The sequence below is a fragment of the Arachis hypogaea genome, chromosome 16 (genome assembly GCF_003086295.3).
Source record: "Arachis hypogaea cultivar Tifrunner chromosome 16, arahy.Tifrunner.gnm2.J5K5, whole genome shotgun sequence".
NCBI classification, from domain to species: Eukaryota; Viridiplantae; Streptophyta; class Magnoliopsida; order Fabales; family Fabaceae; genus Arachis; species Arachis hypogaea.
The window spans coordinates 21,033,954-21,055,177 of NC_092051.1; the positions used below are offsets into that span (position 1 = coordinate 21,033,954).

Sequence of the window (21,224 nt, forward strand, 5' to 3'; positions counted from 1 at the left end):
CACTCTCTACCAGAATTGGATCATGCATAGGCCACTGTCCATCAGGAATATCCTCCGAGGAGATCAGCTTGCCGTCTCTAGATTGCTAAACAGTTCTTGACTGCTGTCAGGAGCTATTTGAGAGGTGAGGAGCACTAATTAAATTACTGTAGAGGACAACTCGAAGTTCCACGATACTGTGCAAATACCATAAGCAGAGCTTCTAAATAAGGCAGAGGGGGTGAAGTGGGTTGCTGTATTGATGGACGAGTCTGCATAGGCGGCCATTGACCTTGATCTAGGGTTTTCAGATTATGAGATTGGTAGATTGGGGAGGTTGTCTCTGTTGCATGTGTGGTTAGCTTCTTTGATTGGAATGTGCGGTTATAATTCACCTCCCTCTTCTCCTCCAGTTTTGACGCTCTGCAAATAGGTCGGCCTCACATTTTCCTTTTGTTCTTCTTGCATTTCAGCACAGCAATTTCCTATCTCGGTTCTTTTACAAGAGTCGCGTGATGTATATAAATCTCTTTTGTATATTTTGTTGATATACCCTTACATTTTGGTATTAGGTAATGATACTTTCAGTTGGGGGTTGGGAAATAGGAAATCAATTGTAATAGATGAAGGTCTTGAGGAAACAAAAGGAATAGGTCCGGGTTGGGATATGGGATTGTTGTTTGGGTTTTGTTCCGTTCGAGTACTGCCGAGGTATGTGTCTCCCAGCGAAGCTGCTTATCTATTGGGGAGCTATACGTCGTCCGGGAGGCAGTCTTCAGGATTAACCTCGGCACGATAGAATGCGGTGGCGGGAGCACCTGCAAAGAGCACTCCGACGCTCAAGTAAGCATGTGAATTATAAAAAGTGAGAGTAATGAATTAGAGTGAGTTCTGTGACCTGTCCTCCTTTGAGCTATTTGGTCTCGTTTTATAGATGAGCGTAGTATTGTCTTCTGTTTGTTTGTTCCGATATTATCGGTTTAGATAGCAAGTTTCGTTGTTGTTGGTAACGGCTGGGAAGTGGGATTTGACTTTGCGTGTGATTGTGATCAGGTCGTGGATTCTGTTCAGCTAGTTTGTTCTCTGATTTTGCGGTCGGTTAGGATAGTAGGATTTTGTTACTGAGCTTATCGGGGTACACGTCATAGCCCCCAAGCTTGTCTGGCTCTGTTCCGCTAGTGGCAGGCAAGCTTTGTGTATTCGTCTTTTGCAAGATTTTCCTTCTTCCGCTATTTTGTAGGTTTTTTTTTGGGCCCCCTTTGTGCTGAAGAGAGGATATTGGTTGGAAGGAAGTCAAGGGGTTTTCTGCGTTGTGGAATGTGCTGCAATTAATGCGCCCCTCCATTTCTTTGGGTTTTCGATGTCTTTAACGGTTATCTTTTAGTGTGCCCACTAAGTTAGTGGGCTTTGTAATAATATCTCATTCTAGGCTTGGAATTGACATTTTGCTTCTTCACATTCTACCTGTTTAGGCTGCAGTATGACTTCCAAAGGTTAGTTCCCCTTCTAATTTTACTTCTGTTTTTTCTTTTGAAATGGCGAAAGAGAAAGATAAGAAAAGGGATGTTGAAGAGAAAAAAGATAACCCATATCATTGGGTTCATGATGACGTCAAGACTTGGTCTTCATCGTACATTGATGCTAAGTCCATGTGTGAACTCGAGGGCTTACGGGTGGTAAGGGAAGGTGTGGGTGTTAAGTTACTTTACTGTTCTAGTAACGATAGGGTTTTCGAGAGGAGGGGTGACTGGCAATACTTTTATATGTATATGCCTTGCTTTTTTTAACTTGGTGTGAAGCTTCCTTTCTCTGCGTTTGAGTGTGATGTGTTGACTCAACTGAATTGCGCGCCTTCTCAGTTACACCCAAATTCTTGGGCGTTTCTTCGCGCTTTTCAATGTTTGATGGAGTTTCTGTCTTTTCCTTGTTCTCTTTCTTTATTCTTTTCACTATTCCGGTCAAAAGGGGTTCGGAGGGGGTTGTGGGTATGTTTGAGCAGTTACCCTGGACGTTCCCTTTTCCTTCTTTATAAATCCTCTTTTAAGAATTTTAAATCCCTGTTTGTGAAAGTGCGGTCAGTCGAGGCCGAGTATCCGTTTTATTTGGACGACGAGCTGATAGAGAGGTTTCCTCTCTATTGGTGTTTAGAACCGTGTCAGATCCTTGAGGCTATTGAACGGAGTGAGGAGGAATAGAGGGTGTTAGATTTTTTGGTAGAGTCTTTTGCTGATGGGGAGTGTTTGTCTATTCCTGAGGTTCTTCAACTTCACGATTCAGGTGATAGTGAGGGTTTGAAGGCTTACATAGGTAATGTTTGGCTTTTTCTTTTTGTTTCTTCATATTTTAGATTTAATCTGACTTTTTGTTGCCCAACGCAGGTAGACGAGTTTCTCTCCTCGATCCGTCACGCTTTCAGTCCTTCCTTAAGAAGAAAAAGGAAAGGATTACTGATGCCTCTCAGGTTGTGAAAGAAGGTGGTGGGGACGCCGCCCAGTCTGTTGCTCAACCATCGTCTTCTTTTAAGAGGAAGAGGGATGATGCTGAGAAATCTGTGGAAGTGATTTCTGAAGGTGATAGAGAAGCTATGGGAGCTGATAAATCTTCGTTTGATAGACAAAAGAGGTTGCATGGCTTTATCCCTGGTACCAGCTCTCATTCATTGTGGAGTGATCAGTTCCCCTTTGTCGAGCTCTCCGACAGGGTGTCTCAATACCCCGGCGATATGCTCATGACTCGCCGGATTGGGGTAGAGAGTTTAGGGAAGTTTATCCAGGTTGATATTCTGTTCTCTGCTTATTTTATTTGTTCTTGTGTGTCTTCATTTTAACCGAATTTGATGTTTCGTAGATTGTTGCTTCGTGACTAATGTGTGTGGTCGGACAACTGAACTTATTGGTGCCGAGCACTAGGTGGCTATAGATAGGATTGCTGATCTGGAGAGGACTTATAAGGAGAGAATTGCTGAACTGGAAAAGTCTGTGAAAGAGAAGGATGACGTTGTTATGAATGCTACAGCCAAAATGAAAGAATATGAGGAGGAAGTTGGTTGTTTGCGGGACCAGATCCGGCTTCTGCAGGCCGAGGTTAAAGACAGTGATGTTGCCAAAGGTCAGCTTACTTCTAGGGTTTATGAACTGGAGAAAAACGGGATGGAGATGTTCTCTTATGGGTTTGAACGTTCTGTGAGTCAAATTTCTGTGTTGGCTCCGAAGTTTGATAGTAATCAGCTTGACATGACTAAGATAGTGGTCGGTGGAAAATTGGTTGTGGATGGGGGTGTGGAGGAGCATGACGATAATGTTCCCCCTTCTTAGTCTTTATTTGATATTTGTCTCTTTTGTAATTGTTTTTTAAACTTGTGGTTATGTACTTGTGTATGATGGATCTAGTTGGTTTGGTTTTGAGCTTGTTTGTTGGTGCCAACCATTTCTTAGTCGGTTAGATGTTTATGTTAATATTGTTTGCTTTTGGCATTTTGCGTTTGCGACTAAGGTAGGAAACATAGAATTCGTCTTTTGTTTGTTTGAAAATTTGCATGAAACTGAAAAATGATTGATTATAGATTTGGATATTGATAGTGAGATTTGGTCTATTGTGTGTCCGGCCTCGTTAAAATCCACCTTAGGCAAAACCCTCTCTTTTGGGAAAAAAGCTCTAAGGGGGAAAAAGAGTACCTTCATTCACGAATTGTACAATTTAAGATCTATACATCTTTAATGAAGAAATATTCCAATTTCCTGGTATTGGGTTGCCTTGTAATGCTTGGAGCTGGTAAGCCCCCATTCCGAGCACTTTAACTACTCTGAATGGTCCTTCCCAATTTGCTGCGAGCTTTCCATGTGAAGGTGGTCGTCTGGCTTCATCTGTTCGTCTGAGTACTAGGTCTCCTTCTGTAAAAGTCCTCGGTACTACTCGTGCGTTGTGTTTTCTTTCAGCTATCTCTTTTTTGGCTCTTTGTTTGACAGTCGCGATTTCCCTATCTTCTTCGGTCAGATCAAGCTCGGCGTTCCTTGCGTTTATATTGTGTTGGTCATTGTATAGCTCGGTTCTCAATGTGGGAACTCCGACCTCCACATGGATTAATGCTTCTGACCCATAGACTAGTTTGAAGGGTGTTTCGCCCATGGTGGTTTGTATTGTTGTGTTGTAGCTCCATAATATTTCTGGGATTAGCTCGGCCCATTCTCCCTTTGCATTATCGAGCTTTTTTTTATTGCCTGCAATATAACTCGGTTAGCAGCTTCGGCTTGCCCATTGGTTTGTGGGTGTTCGACCGAGCTGAAATGATGTTGAATATTAAAGTTCTTTAAAAATGAGCCGAGCTTATTATCTGTAAATTGTCTACCATTGTCTGATATTATTTTCCTTGGTATTCCAAATCGGCATATGATTTTTTTCCATATGAAAGATCGTACCTTTTCGGCTATTATTCTTGCTAATGGCTGTGCTTCTATCCATTTTGAGAAGTAGTCTATTGATACTAAAAGAAATTTTACCTGACCTAGCGCTATTGGAAATGGGCCGAGAATATCGAGCCCCCATCTGTGGAAAGGCCAGCTTACCTCCATGCTGTGTAATACTTCGGCCGGCTTTGTAGAGATGGCTGCGTGCTTTTGACATTTGTCACATGTCTTGACTTTTGTTATGTAATACCTTTTCATGGTCGGCCAATAATATCCTGTTCGGACGATCTTTGCGGCGAGAGCTCGTCCTCCGAAGTGGTTCCCACATACGCCCTCATGAACTTCGTCCATCACCTCTTTTACCTCATCTTTATTTAGGCATTTTAGCAATGGTTGTGAGAAACCGCGCCTGTATAGTTCTCCTGCTATGTTTGTGTAAAGGCTTGCTTTTCGTTTGAAGTGTTGCGGGTTGAGCTCGTCTCTGGCTACGATACCTGCATTGATGTACTCAAGGAAAGGTGTTCTCCAGTCGCGGAGGTGGTTAATGCTTGTTATAGATAATAGTTCAATGCTGGGTTTTTTAAGTGTGAGTTGTGATAATGCCGATGTTTGTGTGTCCACCCTAGTGGCGGCAAGTTTGGATAATATGTCTGCTCTAACATTCTTTTCTCTATGCACATGTAGAATAATGAATGAACTGAACTTTGAAATGAGATCCTTTGCTATGAGCCAATATCGCTCTAGCAATGGATCTTTTACCTGAAATTTTCCTCGAGTTTGTTGAACCACCAAGAGGGAATCACAATGTGCTGTCAAGATTTGTACTTGGAGGTTTAGGGCGAGCTTAAGTCCTGCTATGAGGGCCTCATATTCGGCCTGATTGTTGCTTGCCGGGAAGTGGAACTGGAGGGATTGCTCGGCCACCACTTTGTCCCCTTCTTTCAGGATTATCCCAGCTCTGCTTCCTCCTCGGCTGGACGCCCCATCAACGTGTAACTCCCAGAGTTTATTGTGCTCGTCCGGGGTTAGTTCTGATATGAAATCTGCGAGAATCTGTGCTTTCAGTGCCGGCCTTGGTTGAAATTGGATATCGAATTCCGAGAGCTTGATAAACCATTTGGTCAAACATCCAGCCAATTCTAGTTTTGTCAGTATTTGTCTTAATGGTTAGTTTGTCCCCACTATTATTGTGTGGCTTTGGAAGTAATGCCTGAGTCTTCTTGCTGTTATTACAAGTGCTAAAGCTAGCTGTTCTATCCTCGGATACCTTTGCTCCATTGATTGCATGACTCTACTGACGAAGTATACTAGTTGTTGTAGTTTTCCTGTCTCAATGACTAGAGCCGAGCTTATAGAACAATTAGAAACAGATAAATATAAGTATAAAGGTTTACCGACTTCTGGTCTTTGCAGCACAGGTGGTGATGATAGAATGGTTTTGAGCTCGGCAAACGCTTTCTCGCACTCTTCTGTCCATTGAAATTTCTTATTCTTTGATATTGTTTGGAAAAAATGGTATGATCGGCTTGACGCTGCTGGCAAGAACCGGGATAGTGCCGCTACCTTTCCTACCAATTGTTGTACTTCGTTTATTGTTCTAGGGCTCGCCATGTTAAGTATTGCCTCACATTTTTCAGGGTTTTCTTCAATTCCTCGTGAGGTCAGCATGAATCCAAGGAATTTGCCTCCTTGTACCCCAAAGGCACATTTCTCTGGATTGAGTCTCATATTGTATGCTCGGATCTGTTCAAATATCTCCCTGAGGTCATCGCAATGTGACTTTTCTTGAGTGGTCTTCGCGACCATATCATCCACATAGATTTTCATGTTCCGACCTATTTGACGACGGCACACTTTGTCCATCATTCGTTGGTAGGTTGCACCTGCATTCTTTAGACCAAATGGCATTACTCTATAACAAAAATTTCCATGCTCAGTTATAAATTTTGTCTTGCTTTGGCCTTCTGGATGCATGAGGATCTGGTTGTAGCCAGAGTATGCATCCATGAAGCTCAAGCTTTTGAAACCTGATGCATTGTCTACGAGTTTATCAATGCAGGGTAAGGGATAAGCATCTTTAGGGCATGCCTTATTTAAATCTGTAAAGTCGACGCACATGCGCCATTTACCTGAATTTTTCCTTACCATTACCACGTTTGAGAGCCATGTGGTGAATCGGATTTCTTTGATAAAGTTAGCTTTAAGGAGCTTTCCGGTTTCTTCTATGGCTGCCTTTGATTTTTCTACCCCGAGATTCCTCTTCTTTTGAGCTATAGGTCGGCTTGTTCTGTCGGTGGCGAGCTTGTGGCAGATAATGTTTGGGTCTATACCTGGCATGTCTGCTGGGGTCCAGGCAAATAAGTCGGCGTTATCTTGTAGCACTTTTATGAGCTCCAATCTTTCGTTTCCTTGTAGTGCTTGACCGATGTATGTGACTTGTTTTGATTTTGACGTCAGTGGGACTTCCTGGAGCTCGTCTGCTGGTTGAGGCCTTTCTTGGGTGTCCCATTGAGGATCGAGTTCTGCTAGGGATAGTACCTCATTTGTGTTGTGAATTTCTTTGACTTCTTGTTAGACATCTTTTCCTGGAGCCGACTTCTTTAGGCTTGCATTGTAGCATTGTCGAGCTTGTTGGCGATCTGAATGGAGTGTCGCTATCTTTCCGTCCTGTGCCTGGAATTTGACACATAGATGAAAAGTTGAAACTACTGCCCTAAACATGTTCAGGTCTGGTCTTCCGAGGATAATATTATAAGGACTAGGGCAATCAACTATAAGATATTGTATGCCAATGATCCATGACAATGGGTGGTTTCCCATCATTGTTCTTAACCATATGTAACCCTTGATTGGAACTCTTTCTCCAGAGAATCCGACTAGTTCTCCGGATGAGGGTTGTATGAGTTTTTCAGATATTTTCATTTTTAGAAAAGTAGTATAAAAAAGAACATCGACACTACTACCTGGGTCCAAAAGGACTTTTCTTACCAATAGCTCACCTGTTTGGATGGAAATTACCACTGGGTCGTCTGAGTGTGGTGCGGCCGAGCATATGTCCTCCTGGTTGAAAGTGATTTCTAGGTCGGGTACATTTTTGTTGCTATGTGGTATTGTTCCTTCGATTGCCATCATTCCATGGTAGCTACGCTTTCTCGCCGAAGTTGTTTCGCCTCCCCCGACGAATCCTCCGGATATGCAGTTTATAACCCCTTTAGGTGGGGTGTTGTTTGACCATTTATTGGCTTCCTTGCTTTTCGAGGTTTGTTGGCATTCTTCTTTGTCCCTGTCACCCTCTTTGTGTTTTCTTCCTTCGATGTATTTATCTAGGAGGCCTTGTTGAGCTAATCTTTTCAAGAGATCTTTGGCTATCACGCACTCATTGATTGTGTGTCCATACTTCTGGTGGAAGGCACAGTGCTTGCTTTTGTCAATAAATCGCTGGTCTTGATAGCTCCCAGCTCTTGCCGGCAGTTTTATGATTTTGGCGTTGAGTATTTCTTTGATGATCTTTTCCCTCCTTGTGTTAAATCTGGTGTAGTTGTCGAATTTTGGGGTGAGCTTGAATGGTTTGCCGAGTTCTTTACTGTTCACCGACCTTTGCACTCTGTCTTCCTCCTTTCTGGGTTTTCTTTCTGTTTTGTTGGCCTCACAGAGTTCTTCAATCTCCATTTGTCCAGCTGCTCTTTCTCGGAACTCTTCTAATGTCTTCAGCTTAGTGACCGCGATTGTCTTTCTGAACTTTCCGGATCGGAGGCCGGCCTTGAGGGCATGTAGGTGGACAGCGGGGTTTAGGTCTTGTATTTCCATGGTTGCTTCTGTGAATCTGGTCATATAATCTTTTCAAACTTTCTTGTGGACCTTGGCGGATGGTGCTGAGGTAATCCGATCCGTGTACATAAATCCGTGCCGCCGCAAAGTAGTCGATGAAGGACCTTGCTAGCTCTTCGAAGGAAGAGATTGATCCTGCAGATAATTTTGAAAACCAAAATAGAGCAGCTCCGTCAAGGTAAGTAGGGAAAGCTCTGCAAAGCAAAGGTTCATTATTAGGTCCGTTAAAAAATATCATAGACTAAAATTTCTTAATATGAGCTCGGGGGTCACCAATCCCCTTATATGGCTCGAGCGAGGAAGGTAGCGTAAAATGTTTTGCCATCTGGTAATTCGTGATTTTTTCAGAGAACGGGTTGTCCAAGGTCAGCCTCTCTTTTGGTGGTTTGACACTTAGTAGGTCTGTACTGCCTTTGGTTGGGCCCTTTTCATCATTCTTACTGGCGCTGTTCTGGGTGGACAACTCAGCAAGCCGTTTGACTTCTGCTTGTAGTTCGTCCATCTGGGCCAAAAGTTCGGCCTGAGTGAGCTGGTGAACTCCGTTGTCGGCCATGTTAAAAGGTTGGAGAAACCTGTGTAAAAGAGAAAAAATAAAGTGCAATATATAAGAAATAGTGGGGTTAGATTAACTGCTTCGGCCCCACGGTGGACGCCAAATGTTCCGTTCGAGTACTGCCGAGGTATGTGTCTCCCAGCGAAGCTGCTTATTTATTGGGGGAGCTATACATCGTCCGGGAGGCAGTCTTCAGGAATAACCTCGGCACGATGGAACACGACGGTGGGAGCACCTGCAAAGAGCACTCCGACGCTCAAGTAAGTATGTTAATTATAAAGAGTAAGAGTAATGAATTAGAATGAGTTCTGTGACCTGTCCTCCTTTGAGCTATTTGGTCTCGTTTTATAGATGAGTGTAGTGTTGTCTTCTGTTTGTTTGTTCCGATATTATCGGTTTAGATAGCAAGTTCCGTTTTTGTTGGTAACGGCTGGAAAGTGGGATTTGACTTTGCGTGTGATTGTGATCAGGTCGTGGATTCTGTTCAGCTAGTTTGTTCTCCGATTTTGCGGTCGGTTAAGATAGTGGGATTTTGTTACCGAGCTTATCGGGGTACACGTCAGGCTTGATTCTAGTTTAGGTTGTCCTGTTTTAGATCCGGGTTGGATTATTGGCCTGGATCCCTGTCCAAAAAAAATTATGAAAACAATAATGTATCACTTATTCTTAACCTAATTTACTTTAGCTTATTTTTTCTTTTTCTCTTCTGACTTGAGCGTCGGAATATCTTTTGCATGTGTTCTCACTTGTGGTGCTCAAATTCAGCCGACATATAGCTCTCTCTGAAAAAGAAGCCTACCGAAATTGAAATCGCTATTGCTCGAAAGATCATCACAAACGAAACAATAATATATAGGGCAATTTACTTGAATAAAATGAAGGAGATAAATGTTTACTCAAATACAACAATGGCAATACCGTTACTTGCGTGTCCTGATTCATTATTATCTAAATCGTGGGAAGTTACCACGATTTTACTATTTACACATAAACCGTGGCCGGTAAACACGGTTTAGGAATGAGAAAAAATGGGCATAAATAAGTAACCACGGATTATGCATGAATAAGGTAGGTGAAAACCGTGCTAGGTTCCCACGGTTTATGAGTAAACTGTGTGAGCATAAAATCCCCATAAATTACCACAGTTTATGTTTGGAGGTGTATAAATGGTGGAAACTCACCGTGCTAGTATTAATTGTTTATTATATAATTTTTTTTAACCAAAATTATAATTAAAAATTATTAAAAAAATAAAATTATTTAATATATTGGACCAGCTCAATGTTAATCAGATTTTTTATTTCTATTATAAAATATAAAAAAAATTAATTCTAAAAAAAATCATGTTATTTTTTAGGATTTAATTTTTTTTACTGTGTTTTCATAAAGTTTACACAAAATTCACCTATCACATTGACTAAACTTATTTATTTAAGTAAAATTTATTTATGAACTCAGCAAACTTATTTACGTTTTAATACGATTTGAATTGTATTAGTATGTTTTTATTTTTTAATCAATTTAATTTTATATAAATAATTAAAATTTTAAATTATAAAATTTGTATTAGTTTGTAATTTAAAATTTAAATAGACATAATTTAAATTAATAATTTATAAAATTTTATGTATTCGTATTATTGTACTCATATGATTTTTTTTACTATTGTACTTATATGATTAATTATATTTATTCGATTTAAAAAAAATAACTGCTGTTAATTTTTAACAAATAAATACACTTATATTATTTTTAAATTAAAATTTTTTAAATAAATGTACTGTTATTATTTTAATTTTTTAATTTAAATAAACATATTCGTATTATTTTAAAGAAAATTTAAAATTAATATAAGTAGGTTTATTTAAAATTTTAAATTTTAATATTTTAAATAAACATATTCTTATTATTTTAAAATTTTTTAAATTTAAATAAACGTAATCATATTATTTTAAATAAGTATATTCTTTTAATTTGAAAATAATATGAATGTATTTAAATAAAAAAATCAACAACCATTATTTTTTTTTAAATCGAATAAATATAATTAATCATATGAGTACAATAATACGAATATATACAATTTTATAAATCATTAATTTAAATTATATATATTTAAATTTTAAATTACAAACTAATACAAATTTTATAATTTAAAATTCTAATTATTTAAATAAAATTAAATTAATTAAAAATAAAAATATACTAATACAATTCAAATCGTTTTATTATTATTATTATTGTTATTGTTATTATTAGTATTATTATTATTATCATTGTTATTATTTTTATTATTATTGTTATTATTAGTATTATTGTTATTGTTATTATTATTATCATCTCACTCATATTTATAAGATTTTTTTCTTCATAAACCGTGGTAAGTAGGAGGGTTTTATGATCAAAATTCTCTCTTCATAATCCGTGGTAAGTAACCACGGTTTATACACATTGCGTCTCATGTATAAACTGTGCTTACCTGTCACGGTTTATGTGTAAATGATAAAACGTAGTAACTTACCACGGTTTACATAATAATAAATCAGGACACGCAAGTAAAGAAATTGTAATTGTTGTATTTGAGTAAACATTTTTTTCTTTTATTTTATTCAAGTAAATTACTATATATATATATATATACACTGGGACGGATCCAAGCACAACAATGAGGGGGGCACTTGTCCCCACAATGTTTTTAATTTTTGTTTTAAAAAATATAGTTATATATAATATGCCCTCACTTCAAATTTTAAATGACTCCATTATAAATAAAATAAATTTAATTAGCTAAAGTTTTAGATTTATTTTTTTATTTATTTTTTATCATTTTGACTATTATTTAACCTAATCAAATTTAATTATTGTACCGTCACTTTTTTATTCTCTTAAACCCTCTTCTTATTTTTATATTTTCAACCTTCCTTTTCTATTCCTTGTCTAATGGTCATCTTCTCTTCATCAAAAAGTAAATTTTAAATTCTTCAATTTTTTTATATAGCTCTCCATGACTCTATATGTATCTTTCAATTTCATTATTTTTCTTTTTGATATTTTCAATTGCAATTTTTAATTCAAACAATTATAGTTTAGGTATTAATCCAATATTTTATTTTTTCCGTGACTTTATATATTTTGTTTTATTATCGACTTATTCATCCTTATTACTTATTTTTTATCTTTTGTTCTATTATATGTACTTATGTTGCATATAAAATTTTAAAATGAACTGATTAATTTACTAATTTAGAATATATTTTTTATTTTTAAAAATAATGATAAAAAATATTTTAATTACAATATATAATTAAACAGATACATAAAATCTTTTATCTAACATTATATCAAAATTAAATTAAAAAATATATAACAAATTTAATTATTTAAAAAAATAAAAAAATTATAAATTATATTTTTATTATTTTATATCAAAATACTTTTCATATAAAGATTTAATTTTTCTAGTATTTATATATAATTCTAATTTCAAATTATAAATACTAATGTATAATTAGGCGCTAATATGTCAGTTAATTCAGTTTTTTATTATTAAATGTGTATAAAAAGATTAGTTAGGATAATAAGTTATCTATAATTTAATTAAAATATTTTAATTTTAAATTTTAAAAATAAAAAATATTTTTTTATAAATTATATATAATGAATAATATTTTAAGAATAAAAGTATTCACTAACTCTTTTTAATTTTTATATCTCCATATAATTAATAATATTTAACAAAACTTATTTAATATATATATTTTTGCCCCACTCCTAAAATTTTTTGGATCCGTCACTATATATATATATAATTCTAATGTGTTTTCTTTATTCATTTTTTTTGGAGTTAAACCCTAAAATTGTTCTTGCGATTGGCATTTTTTATCAATTTAATTTCTTAAATTCTAATTGTACTACTTTAATTTTTCATATTTAAAAAAATACAAGCTAGTCTCAACATTCTTTCTGTTAAATATAATCTAACGTTGTGAGGAACTAATTTAATATATATTTTTTGAATTTGAGAGATTAAAGTAGCACAATTAGAATATCAATAATTAAACTAATGCAAATCGCCAATCTTAGGGCCGGAGGTTAACTCTCAATCCATTTCCCCATTTCCGTAAGCTTTTTGGTTTAGGAGGAGTAATTAACTAACAAGGGCTGATTTTCACACGTGTGTAGAAAGTTGTTCACTGAAGGTGAAACTAGCTTGAAAAACTGAAAATGAAAGAAAACACAAGTTGATTGAGGTTTGAGAGGGTAGCTGTAAGTTGCGACCAAAACGCCACCCTATTTATGTTGATCACATGACCCAATGATCCCTATCCTCATTGACCCCACCCACCCATTAATTCAATTAAATATTCATTCCTATACTTAGCACTTTAGAACCACATCATGTAGCTTTGGCCCATTTAAATTTAAATTTTAGCTCCTAATTCAACAAATTGCATGAGAGTGACCGTAGAGTTTAGCATAATAGAAAAGCCACAATGATTAGCCATCAATAGAGAAGTCATGCTCTTAATGTGTTTGATGAAATGTTTCTTTGATCTTTATCGGTTTTACATCGCTGCCTAATTTCATGACGCTTAAGGGAACTTGCGGTTCCCCATAATTTAGGCATGTCTCAGAATTAAGCCACCATTTAGAATGAACAAATTAAATACATCAAACTGAAGTAAAGCGACTTGAATAAGATTGGATCATGTGATCAAATTAATAGTCTTAGGCTTATACTACATAGTTTTTCAAGTTTCAGCCTGTGGGATCTTCCAAAACTAGTCATCATTATCCAATTATTGTGGAATATTCCGACATCAAGGAGTTAATGTTATTTGAATTTTCCAGTAAGATGCTACCATTTAAAATCACTTTCCGTAATATGAATACTGGTCCACTTAGATTTAGACCGAGTTCAGGATGAATCTTTTGAGACTAATTAATTATTAGAATATAATATAGTTCAAATTATTATAGTGAAGAACATATACATGAGGCTTTGATTTCATCGCACACTAGCTTTTGAGTCAGTGTCAAATCAACAAACTAGATTCCACAATTGGCTATACACCAAAGCTGGCAGAGCATATAACTCGCATTCTGTGCCCCTGAAACTGCTATAGTTTTAAATGTATCAACGCACTTTGATATCAACTACTATGTTATTAACTACTTTTCTTATGTAGCTACTCTTTCATTCTCGCATTAATGGATTTAAATCCTCTATCTCCTCTTTTCGACTTTCCATTCCAAGCTCTCAATAATAATAACAGTAAAAATAAAAACTAAAGTACTAATTCTTAGTTTCTTACCACTTTATATTATATATTCAATTGCTACTTTAATTTATTCGGTTACTTTTGATAAACAATGATGTTAAATATACATAAAAAAATCATTCATTAAATTAAATATTCGTATAAAATATATGTTTAAATATAAAATACACATTAAAAATAAGATATAAATACATAGTAACGATTTGATTATTGATTATTTATGAATATATAACTTTTTTTGCTTAACAAATTAGATACAAATACAAATAGAAACTCCAATTCGTAACATACTAGGATGAAAACTCAGGTACAGTTAATTTCACGTAAAGTTGATAGTTGAAAACCGTTAAATGATTTGACTGATTTGACTAAATCTTTATCTAACAGTTCTCAACTATTAACTTCACGAAAAGTTAACTGTACATGAGTTTTCACCACATACTAGTCTTTTGTTTGTCTATGCAAATATATATTACGCCAAATTATATGGCCTATTATTGATGCCATGATCAAGCAATAATATTACATGAAATTGTGGTAACTGATAAAAAGCATACATAGAATTCCACAATGTAATTTTATTTTTGATGGTTTTGGTGAATTTAAGAATCAGAAACTTAAAGTCCCCCGCATAGTAAGAGAGTCACCAATGCAATTATTTGAAGTACTTTCCCTCCTCTTCTTCATCCTTATTCTTGATTCGGCGGTTTGCTTTAATTCTTGAGAGGTGGTAGAACAACACATTTATGAATGTAGTTTTACACAAAGAGATAGATAGAGTTATCAATCTCTCACACAGTCACATCACAATACAACACTACCTAGTACCTTATATTATATTATATATACCCTTTTCCAATCTCCATGCAAACCACGACACTACTTATCAGCAAACACAGAATCATATACAAAATTAAACTAGAATAACCAACCCTAAGCTATGGCTAGTTATTGTATAATGATAAGCTTAATGGTTGTGTTTCTTCTTGGTTCTTGTTCTTGTTTTGTTAATGCTCAACCAAGAGCATTCTTTGTTTTTGGTGACTCATTAGTGGATAGTGGCAACAACGATTTCTTGGCAACCACCGCTAGAGCGGATGCGCCACCCTATGGGATCGATTATCCGACACACCGACCCACCGGACGCTTCTCTAACGGCCTCAACATCCCTGATTTAATCAGTATGGTCCAGCAGTTTTAATTTGCATGCACACATGCATGGTTTGTTGTAACTAAATTAATTAACTGTGATTAATGTAGGTCTTGAGCTTGGGTTAGAGCCAACTCTGCCATATTTGAGCCCGTTACTTGTTGGAGAGAAGCTCCTAATTGGTGCTAATTTTGCATCCGCCGGCATTGGAATTCTGAATGACACCGGAATTCAGTTTGTGAGTATTAGTGTAATGATGAGTTTAATTTTGATGCAAGAGTGGGTTGTTGAATGACATTGAATGATTTGGCAGTTGCACATTATCCACATAGAGAAGCAACTGAAGCTGTTCAGAGAATACCAAGCACGGTTGAGTGCACACATTGGAGCAAGTGGAGCAAGAAACCACGTGAACAGAGCACTGTTCCTAATCACTCTGGGTGGCAACGACTTCGTGAACAACTACTACCTAGTCCCGTATTCAGCAAGATCACGCCAATTCTCTCTCCCGGATTACGTGCGGTACCTGATTTCAGAGTATCGGAAAGTTCTGAGGAATCTGTATAATCTGGGAGCAAGAAGGGTGCTTGTGACGGGAACAGGACCAATGGGGTGTGTTCCAGCAGAATTGGCAATGAGAAGCAGAACGGGTGATTGCGACGTTGAACTCCAGAGAGCTGCTGCATTATACAATCCCCAACTCGTTGAAATGATCAATGCTCTCAACCAAGACATTGGTTCTCATGTCTTCATTGCTGCTAATGCATATAGAATGCACATGGATTTCATTTCCAACCCTAGAGCTTATGGTATGCACACAACTACCACTTTTTTTACCTTTTATTTTATTTGCGATTGATTTTGTAATTTGGGCCTCACAGGATTTGTAACCTCAAAGATAGCATGCTGTGGACAAGGGCCATATAATGGTATTGGGCTGTGCACACCAGCCTCAAACCTATGCCCAAACAGAGACCTATACGCATTTTGGGACCCATTCCACCCATCAGAGAGGGCTAGCAGAATCATAGTCCAACAGATCCTCAGAGGCACCAACGAGTACATGCACCCTATGAACCTCTCCACCATCATGGCCCTTGATTCAAGGAATTAAATTTAAATAAATAATGCTAATCAATAAATTACATATATAATCTGTGTGTGCCCCCACCCTTTTTTTGGTTTGTTTTTTAAGATAAAGTTTAATTAGTGACCCTTTCTTCTTCTCATCATAATGTTCCCAAGCTAGTGTGATTTGTATTTTACGTGCCTAAGTTATAATGTACTGGTTTGTTCAACAAAAAAAAAAAAAAAATTGTAATGTTGGTGTTTTGCCAGTATAATAAAACGCAAGTCGTCGAATTCCCTTTCATTGCATTGGGGTGCGACAACCTCTTTTTGTTCAGATTGATTATTGTGCATTATTTGTGATTTTATGAATGCGATGTATTTGAAAACTATATAATCGTGTTTTTTTCTTCATTATGAGCCATAAATAGAATATATGCGCTGATGTTAATAGCTAGGAATGTGAGATCCCATTAATTTACAAAAATGAAAATGACACAACGAGATACTTATTACTTAAGAGGGAATCGTCGTCATACTAACTCACAAAGTCATAATATCAAATGTTAAATGCTGATATTTTAATTTTAAAAAATATTAGATAATCAATATTTTTTATTATATTTTAATCTATATTAATTAATTTTTCATTTCTTTACCACAAGAAGTATTAACTCCCCAACATATTTATAACCAATTTTAAAATGATAGTTTTATACAATGGCAAATGCCATTGTTACAAAGGAGTTAACTTATTATATTTCAAGGTGGTTATTATTAGCTTTTTGTTTTTGTTTTTTTTTTTTTAAGTTAAGAGGGAGACTTGAATCTGCTATATCTGTATAAGTATAAAAAAATTATTCTATTTGAGTTATATCTTGTTGGTAAGGTGGTTATTAGCTTGTTGGAGAAGAATGATAAACTCTTAATTGATAATGATTCAATCAAATTGGTGGTGAAAATATTTATAAGAGACTCGAATGTTCAAATAAATAATAGTCTAAAAAATATAAAGATTAAAATTAATGACATATTATAAACGTGTGTTAAATTATTTATTTATAATTTTTGGACGAAGTCCTGGTGAGAGATAGGCATATATCATTCCGAATAAATTTAGTAGTAAAGAATTTTGCTTCTCAAAAATAAATTAAGTTATAAGCTTTTTTGTGTCAACACAAAATTCTGTTAAATTACAATATAATTCTGTTAAGTATTTTGACCCTCTTAACTAGACATCTCAAGTAATGATCAAAATACAACTGTTGAGTTACATAGTATTAGTCATGTTCTTACTATTAAAAGAAAAAAGTTTTTACTAACCTAGTTATGTTCTAAAAGCACATTTTAAAAATACCATTAAAAGAAATGTTTAACTAAAGTTATTAAAAAATAATTTTCTTTTTTTTTTCTTTTACAATTTCAATTCTTTGAATATATTAAAAACTTAAAAATTTTTATTTATTATACTCTTAATATATGTGCTTAGAATATAAGTTAGCAAAATTCTTAAAAAAAAAATAACACATATTTAAATGATATTTTTTTTATTTGATAAATGTATACTCTCATTTTTTATAAGATTAAAATAACCTATTTTTTAATCCTCTTTACCAAAATATCTTTTAATAATCATTATAATTATTATAATGATGATATATATAAATAATAATTAATTAATTTATTATAAATGATATAAATATAAATACAACAACAACAAAGCAGCTTTATTCCATTAAGTGGGGTCGACTATATGAATCAAACGACGTCATTGAACTCTATCATATATCATGTCTACAAAGAGATTATTTACATATAGATATCATTTGACCACCTCATTGATAGTCTTCTTAGGTTTTCTTTTGCCTTTAATTTCACTCTTTATCAATCTTCCATCTCATCCACCTTCCTGACTGGTGTTCTGTCGGTCTTATTCTCAGATGTCCAAATCACTTGAGACGCGATTCTACCATCTTTTTCGCAATAGGTGCTACTCCAATTCTCTCTCTCTCTTATATCTTAGTTCCTTATTCTATTCAATCGTGTATGACCACTCATTCATTTCAAGATCTTCGTCTCTGTCACACTTAGCTTATGTTTGTGCTCTTCTTTTGCCGCTGAACACTCTGTACCATAAAGCATAGCCGGTCTAATAGCAGTACGATAGAATTTACCTTTAAGTTCTAAAGGCACTTCTTTGTCACATATAAAACTAGATACACTCCACCATTATTTTGACCAATCTGTATGGATCCTATAATTACACCTTGTTCAATCTCTCCACTATCCTATATGATGCACCCAAGATATTTAAAACTTTTAACTTTTCGTATGATATTTTCTCCAATATTCACCTCTGTATTAGTGTTTTCCCTTCGGCGGTTGAACTTACATTCCATATATTCCGTTTTGCTACGACTTATGCGCAGACCATACACTTCTAGAGCTTCTCTTCATAAATCCAACTTCTTATTTAGGTCTTCCCTTAACTCTCCTATAAAGACCATATCATCGACAAAAAGCATGCACCATAGCACAAGCTCTTGGATATGCTCAGTGAGTACTTCCAAAACTAATGTGAAAAGGTATGGACTTAAGGATGATCCCTGGTGTAATTCCATACCAATAGAAAATTCTTCTGTCACACCACCTTAAATTTTCACACTAGTTGTAGCTCCATCATACTTGTCTTTAATTGCACGAATATATGCGATCCTTACTCTCTTCTTTTCCAAAACCTTCAATAAAATTAAACTTCCCTTGGCATCCTATTGTACACTTTTTCCAAATCAATAAACACCATAAATGATATAAATATAAATATATATTTATTATTAATTTAATAAAATTTATTTATATTTAATATTTTTTCAGAAATACATAAAAAACAAATTAAATATTTTTATAATTATTTAAAATATTTTATATTATTATTATTATTATTATTATTATTATTATTATTATTATTATTATTATTATTATTATTATTATTATTATTATTATCAATCAAATAATTATTACTAATTTATATATAATTATAATTATAATTATTATTGAATGATATTTTGGTCAAATGGACTAAAAAATATGTTATTTAATATTATAGAAAAAGAGATGTCATTTAAAGATACTATAGAAAAGAAAAGTGTCTTTTTCTCTAGTATTAATATATAAGATTCGAATAACTATGGTTCAAAATAAATACATAAATAAATAAACATATATATATATATAGAAAAACCTTCATTGTCATTACCTAGTAATTTACACTTTTGTAGGAACAAAAACGATATTTGATAAAAAAGACGTGAAGTTAGTGTATAGTCTAACCGATGATGATGATGATATATAATTATTGATAGTATATATGTCTAAAACGATAGTGGATTAATGCATGGCATGAACGAATAGTCAATGTTCAAATGAAGTTTATTATGAGGCTAATATATTTGGAGCAATTAGGGGCAGTGCATGTGCGCAGAGTGTATATGTGACAATAATGTAGGAACATGTTGGCTCACTCATTCATACAAAAAGCGAGGGCATGAAAGCGCAATCTTAGCACAAATTCATTTAAGGAATGCACCAACTTTAGGAGGTGGCAACCTTAGAACATTGCTCACATTATTAATACATAGGTCCAACACACGACTCATCACTCTTTTATTTCACATTAACTCGGCCTCCAAATGCGTTATGGAGTAATTAACATACTTTTCAATTTTCATTTTCACTTTCAATCCGTAGCTTTGTCCTATAATTAACCCATAACCAAAAAATATAACCCAATCGTGAATTAATCATTTTTTATTCAAATTCCCGCAGCAATTGTATATCTTTGCTGAAAGATTTCTTCATTATTATAACATTTTAATGAAGTTAAATAGAATTAAATAGTCGTATTCTTAGTAATAAATTCTAAATGCTTAATTGTATAGTTCAATCAAACCTTGAAACAGACGGCATTGTTCATTTGCCTGGGAATTTCAGAATCTTACAGGAGTTAGTGGGGTAACCAGTGAGTTACGTTGCAGTTCATGTACGTTTAAATTTACGAATTTATTTTTGTACGTGATTGAATAGGCTGAAAAGTTAGTTGAAGAAAGTATCAATTATAGATCAAATTAACACAATGTCTCTGGTTGAAGGAATGTTAGTTGAACCGTTTCTCCAGCCAAATTATGTGAAGAAGATATTAGGTGTAGAGTGGTTGGTATTATAAAGTCTATACAGCTCATACTTTTTTTTTTTTACTTTGATCGTATATTATATTAGCAATTACAATGAAAAGTGGTCCTTATTAATCATATCATTACTAAGTATAACTTGCTTATAACTTCTATTAGTCTTCCTTCCTGATAAAGAAAAAAAAATATAATAATAAACAAAAAGACAAAAATTAAAATAAAAAAAAGATGAATTAAAATTAAAGATAGAAAATAAAATATATAAAAGGTTGAAATTAAATACAAATAGAATTGTTTAACTTTTTATTTAATCTTTTTTTTTTTTTTTTGCTGATGCAACAAAAAAGAAACATCCCAACCTAACTTGTTGACATTATAGTTTGAAATTAAATCTAAATAACTTACTCAACTTTCTACCTATATTCCTCTATACAACAAGAGAATGACTTATTCAACTTCACTTATCAACACCATGGTTTTATTATAAAACTCAAAAAGAGTTCTTTTTTACTTTTTACACCTATAATTACTTAATGTCAACTACAATAATTTATGAAGTATTTATAATATCTTATTAGGTTAAATAAAGAAAATTCTAAATTCTCTAACAGAAAATCCAAGTTAGTAATTAAATAAATAAAACTAAAATACATAAAATTAAATTAAACATTCTAATATTTAAAATATAAACTAATAACTACTACATAATACTTAAATCTGTCATATCATGAACATTTGAATGAAGCAAATATCACTTCTAAAAATTTAAAAAAA

The 21,224-nt window shown here is 34.4% G+C and overlaps 3 protein-coding genes across 3 annotated transcripts; 1 reads left to right on the forward strand and 2 right to left on the reverse strand.

The window, feature by feature from the left end:
- Positions 1-3,675: 3,675 nt before the first annotated feature.
- LOC140180041 (uncharacterized) lies at positions 3,676-4,104 on the reverse strand. The gene has a single exon (XM_072220424.1). It carries the CDS (start codon positions 4,102-4,104, stop codon positions 3,676-3,678), a length of 429 nt encoding a protein of 142 aa, XP_072076525.1.
- A 2,849-nt stretch (positions 4,105-6,953) lies between these two features.
- Positions 6,954-8,189, reverse strand: LOC112756826 (uncharacterized). Its single transcript, XM_025805443.1, has one exon. The coding sequence runs from the start codon at positions 8,187-8,189 to the stop codon at positions 6,954-6,956; it is 1,236 nt and encodes a 411-aa protein (XP_025661228.1).
- Positions 8,190-14,918: 6,729 nt separating this feature from the next.
- LOC112754123 (GDSL esterase/lipase At5g33370-like) lies at positions 14,919-16,567 on the forward strand. The gene is made up of 4 exons (XM_025801712.2): positions 14,919-15,226; positions 15,306-15,433; positions 15,509-16,004; positions 16,077-16,567. Exons 1-4 carry the CDS (start codon positions 14,986-14,988, stop codon positions 16,307-16,309), a joined length of 1,098 nt encoding a protein of 365 aa, XP_025657497.1. The 5' UTR covers positions 14,919-14,985; the 3' UTR covers positions 16,310-16,567.
- The last annotated feature ends 4,657 nt before the right edge of the window (positions 16,568-21,224 follow it).

Excerpts from the sequence above, each read along its gene's own strand:
- LOC140180041 (XM_072220424.1), bottom strand. The coding sequence starts at position 4,104 with ATGGGCGAAACACCCTTCAAACTAGTCTATGGGTCAGAAGCATTAATC.
- LOC112756826 (XM_025805443.1), bottom strand. The coding sequence starts at position 8,189 with ATGGAAATACAAGACCTAAACCCCGCTGTCCACCTACATGCCCTCAAG.
- LOC112754123 (XM_025801712.2), top strand. The coding sequence starts at position 14,986 with ATGGCTAGTTATTGTATAATGATAAGCTTAATGGTTGTGTTTCTTCTT. Across the intron at positions 15,227-15,305 it reads CAACATCCCTGATTTAATCA|GTCTTGAGCTTGGGTTAGAG; the intron begins GTATGGTCCAGC and ends TGATTAATGTAG. Across the intron at positions 15,434-15,508 it reads ATGACACCGGAATTCAGTTT|TTGCACATTATCCACATAGA; the intron begins GTGAGTATTAGT and ends ATGATTTGGCAG.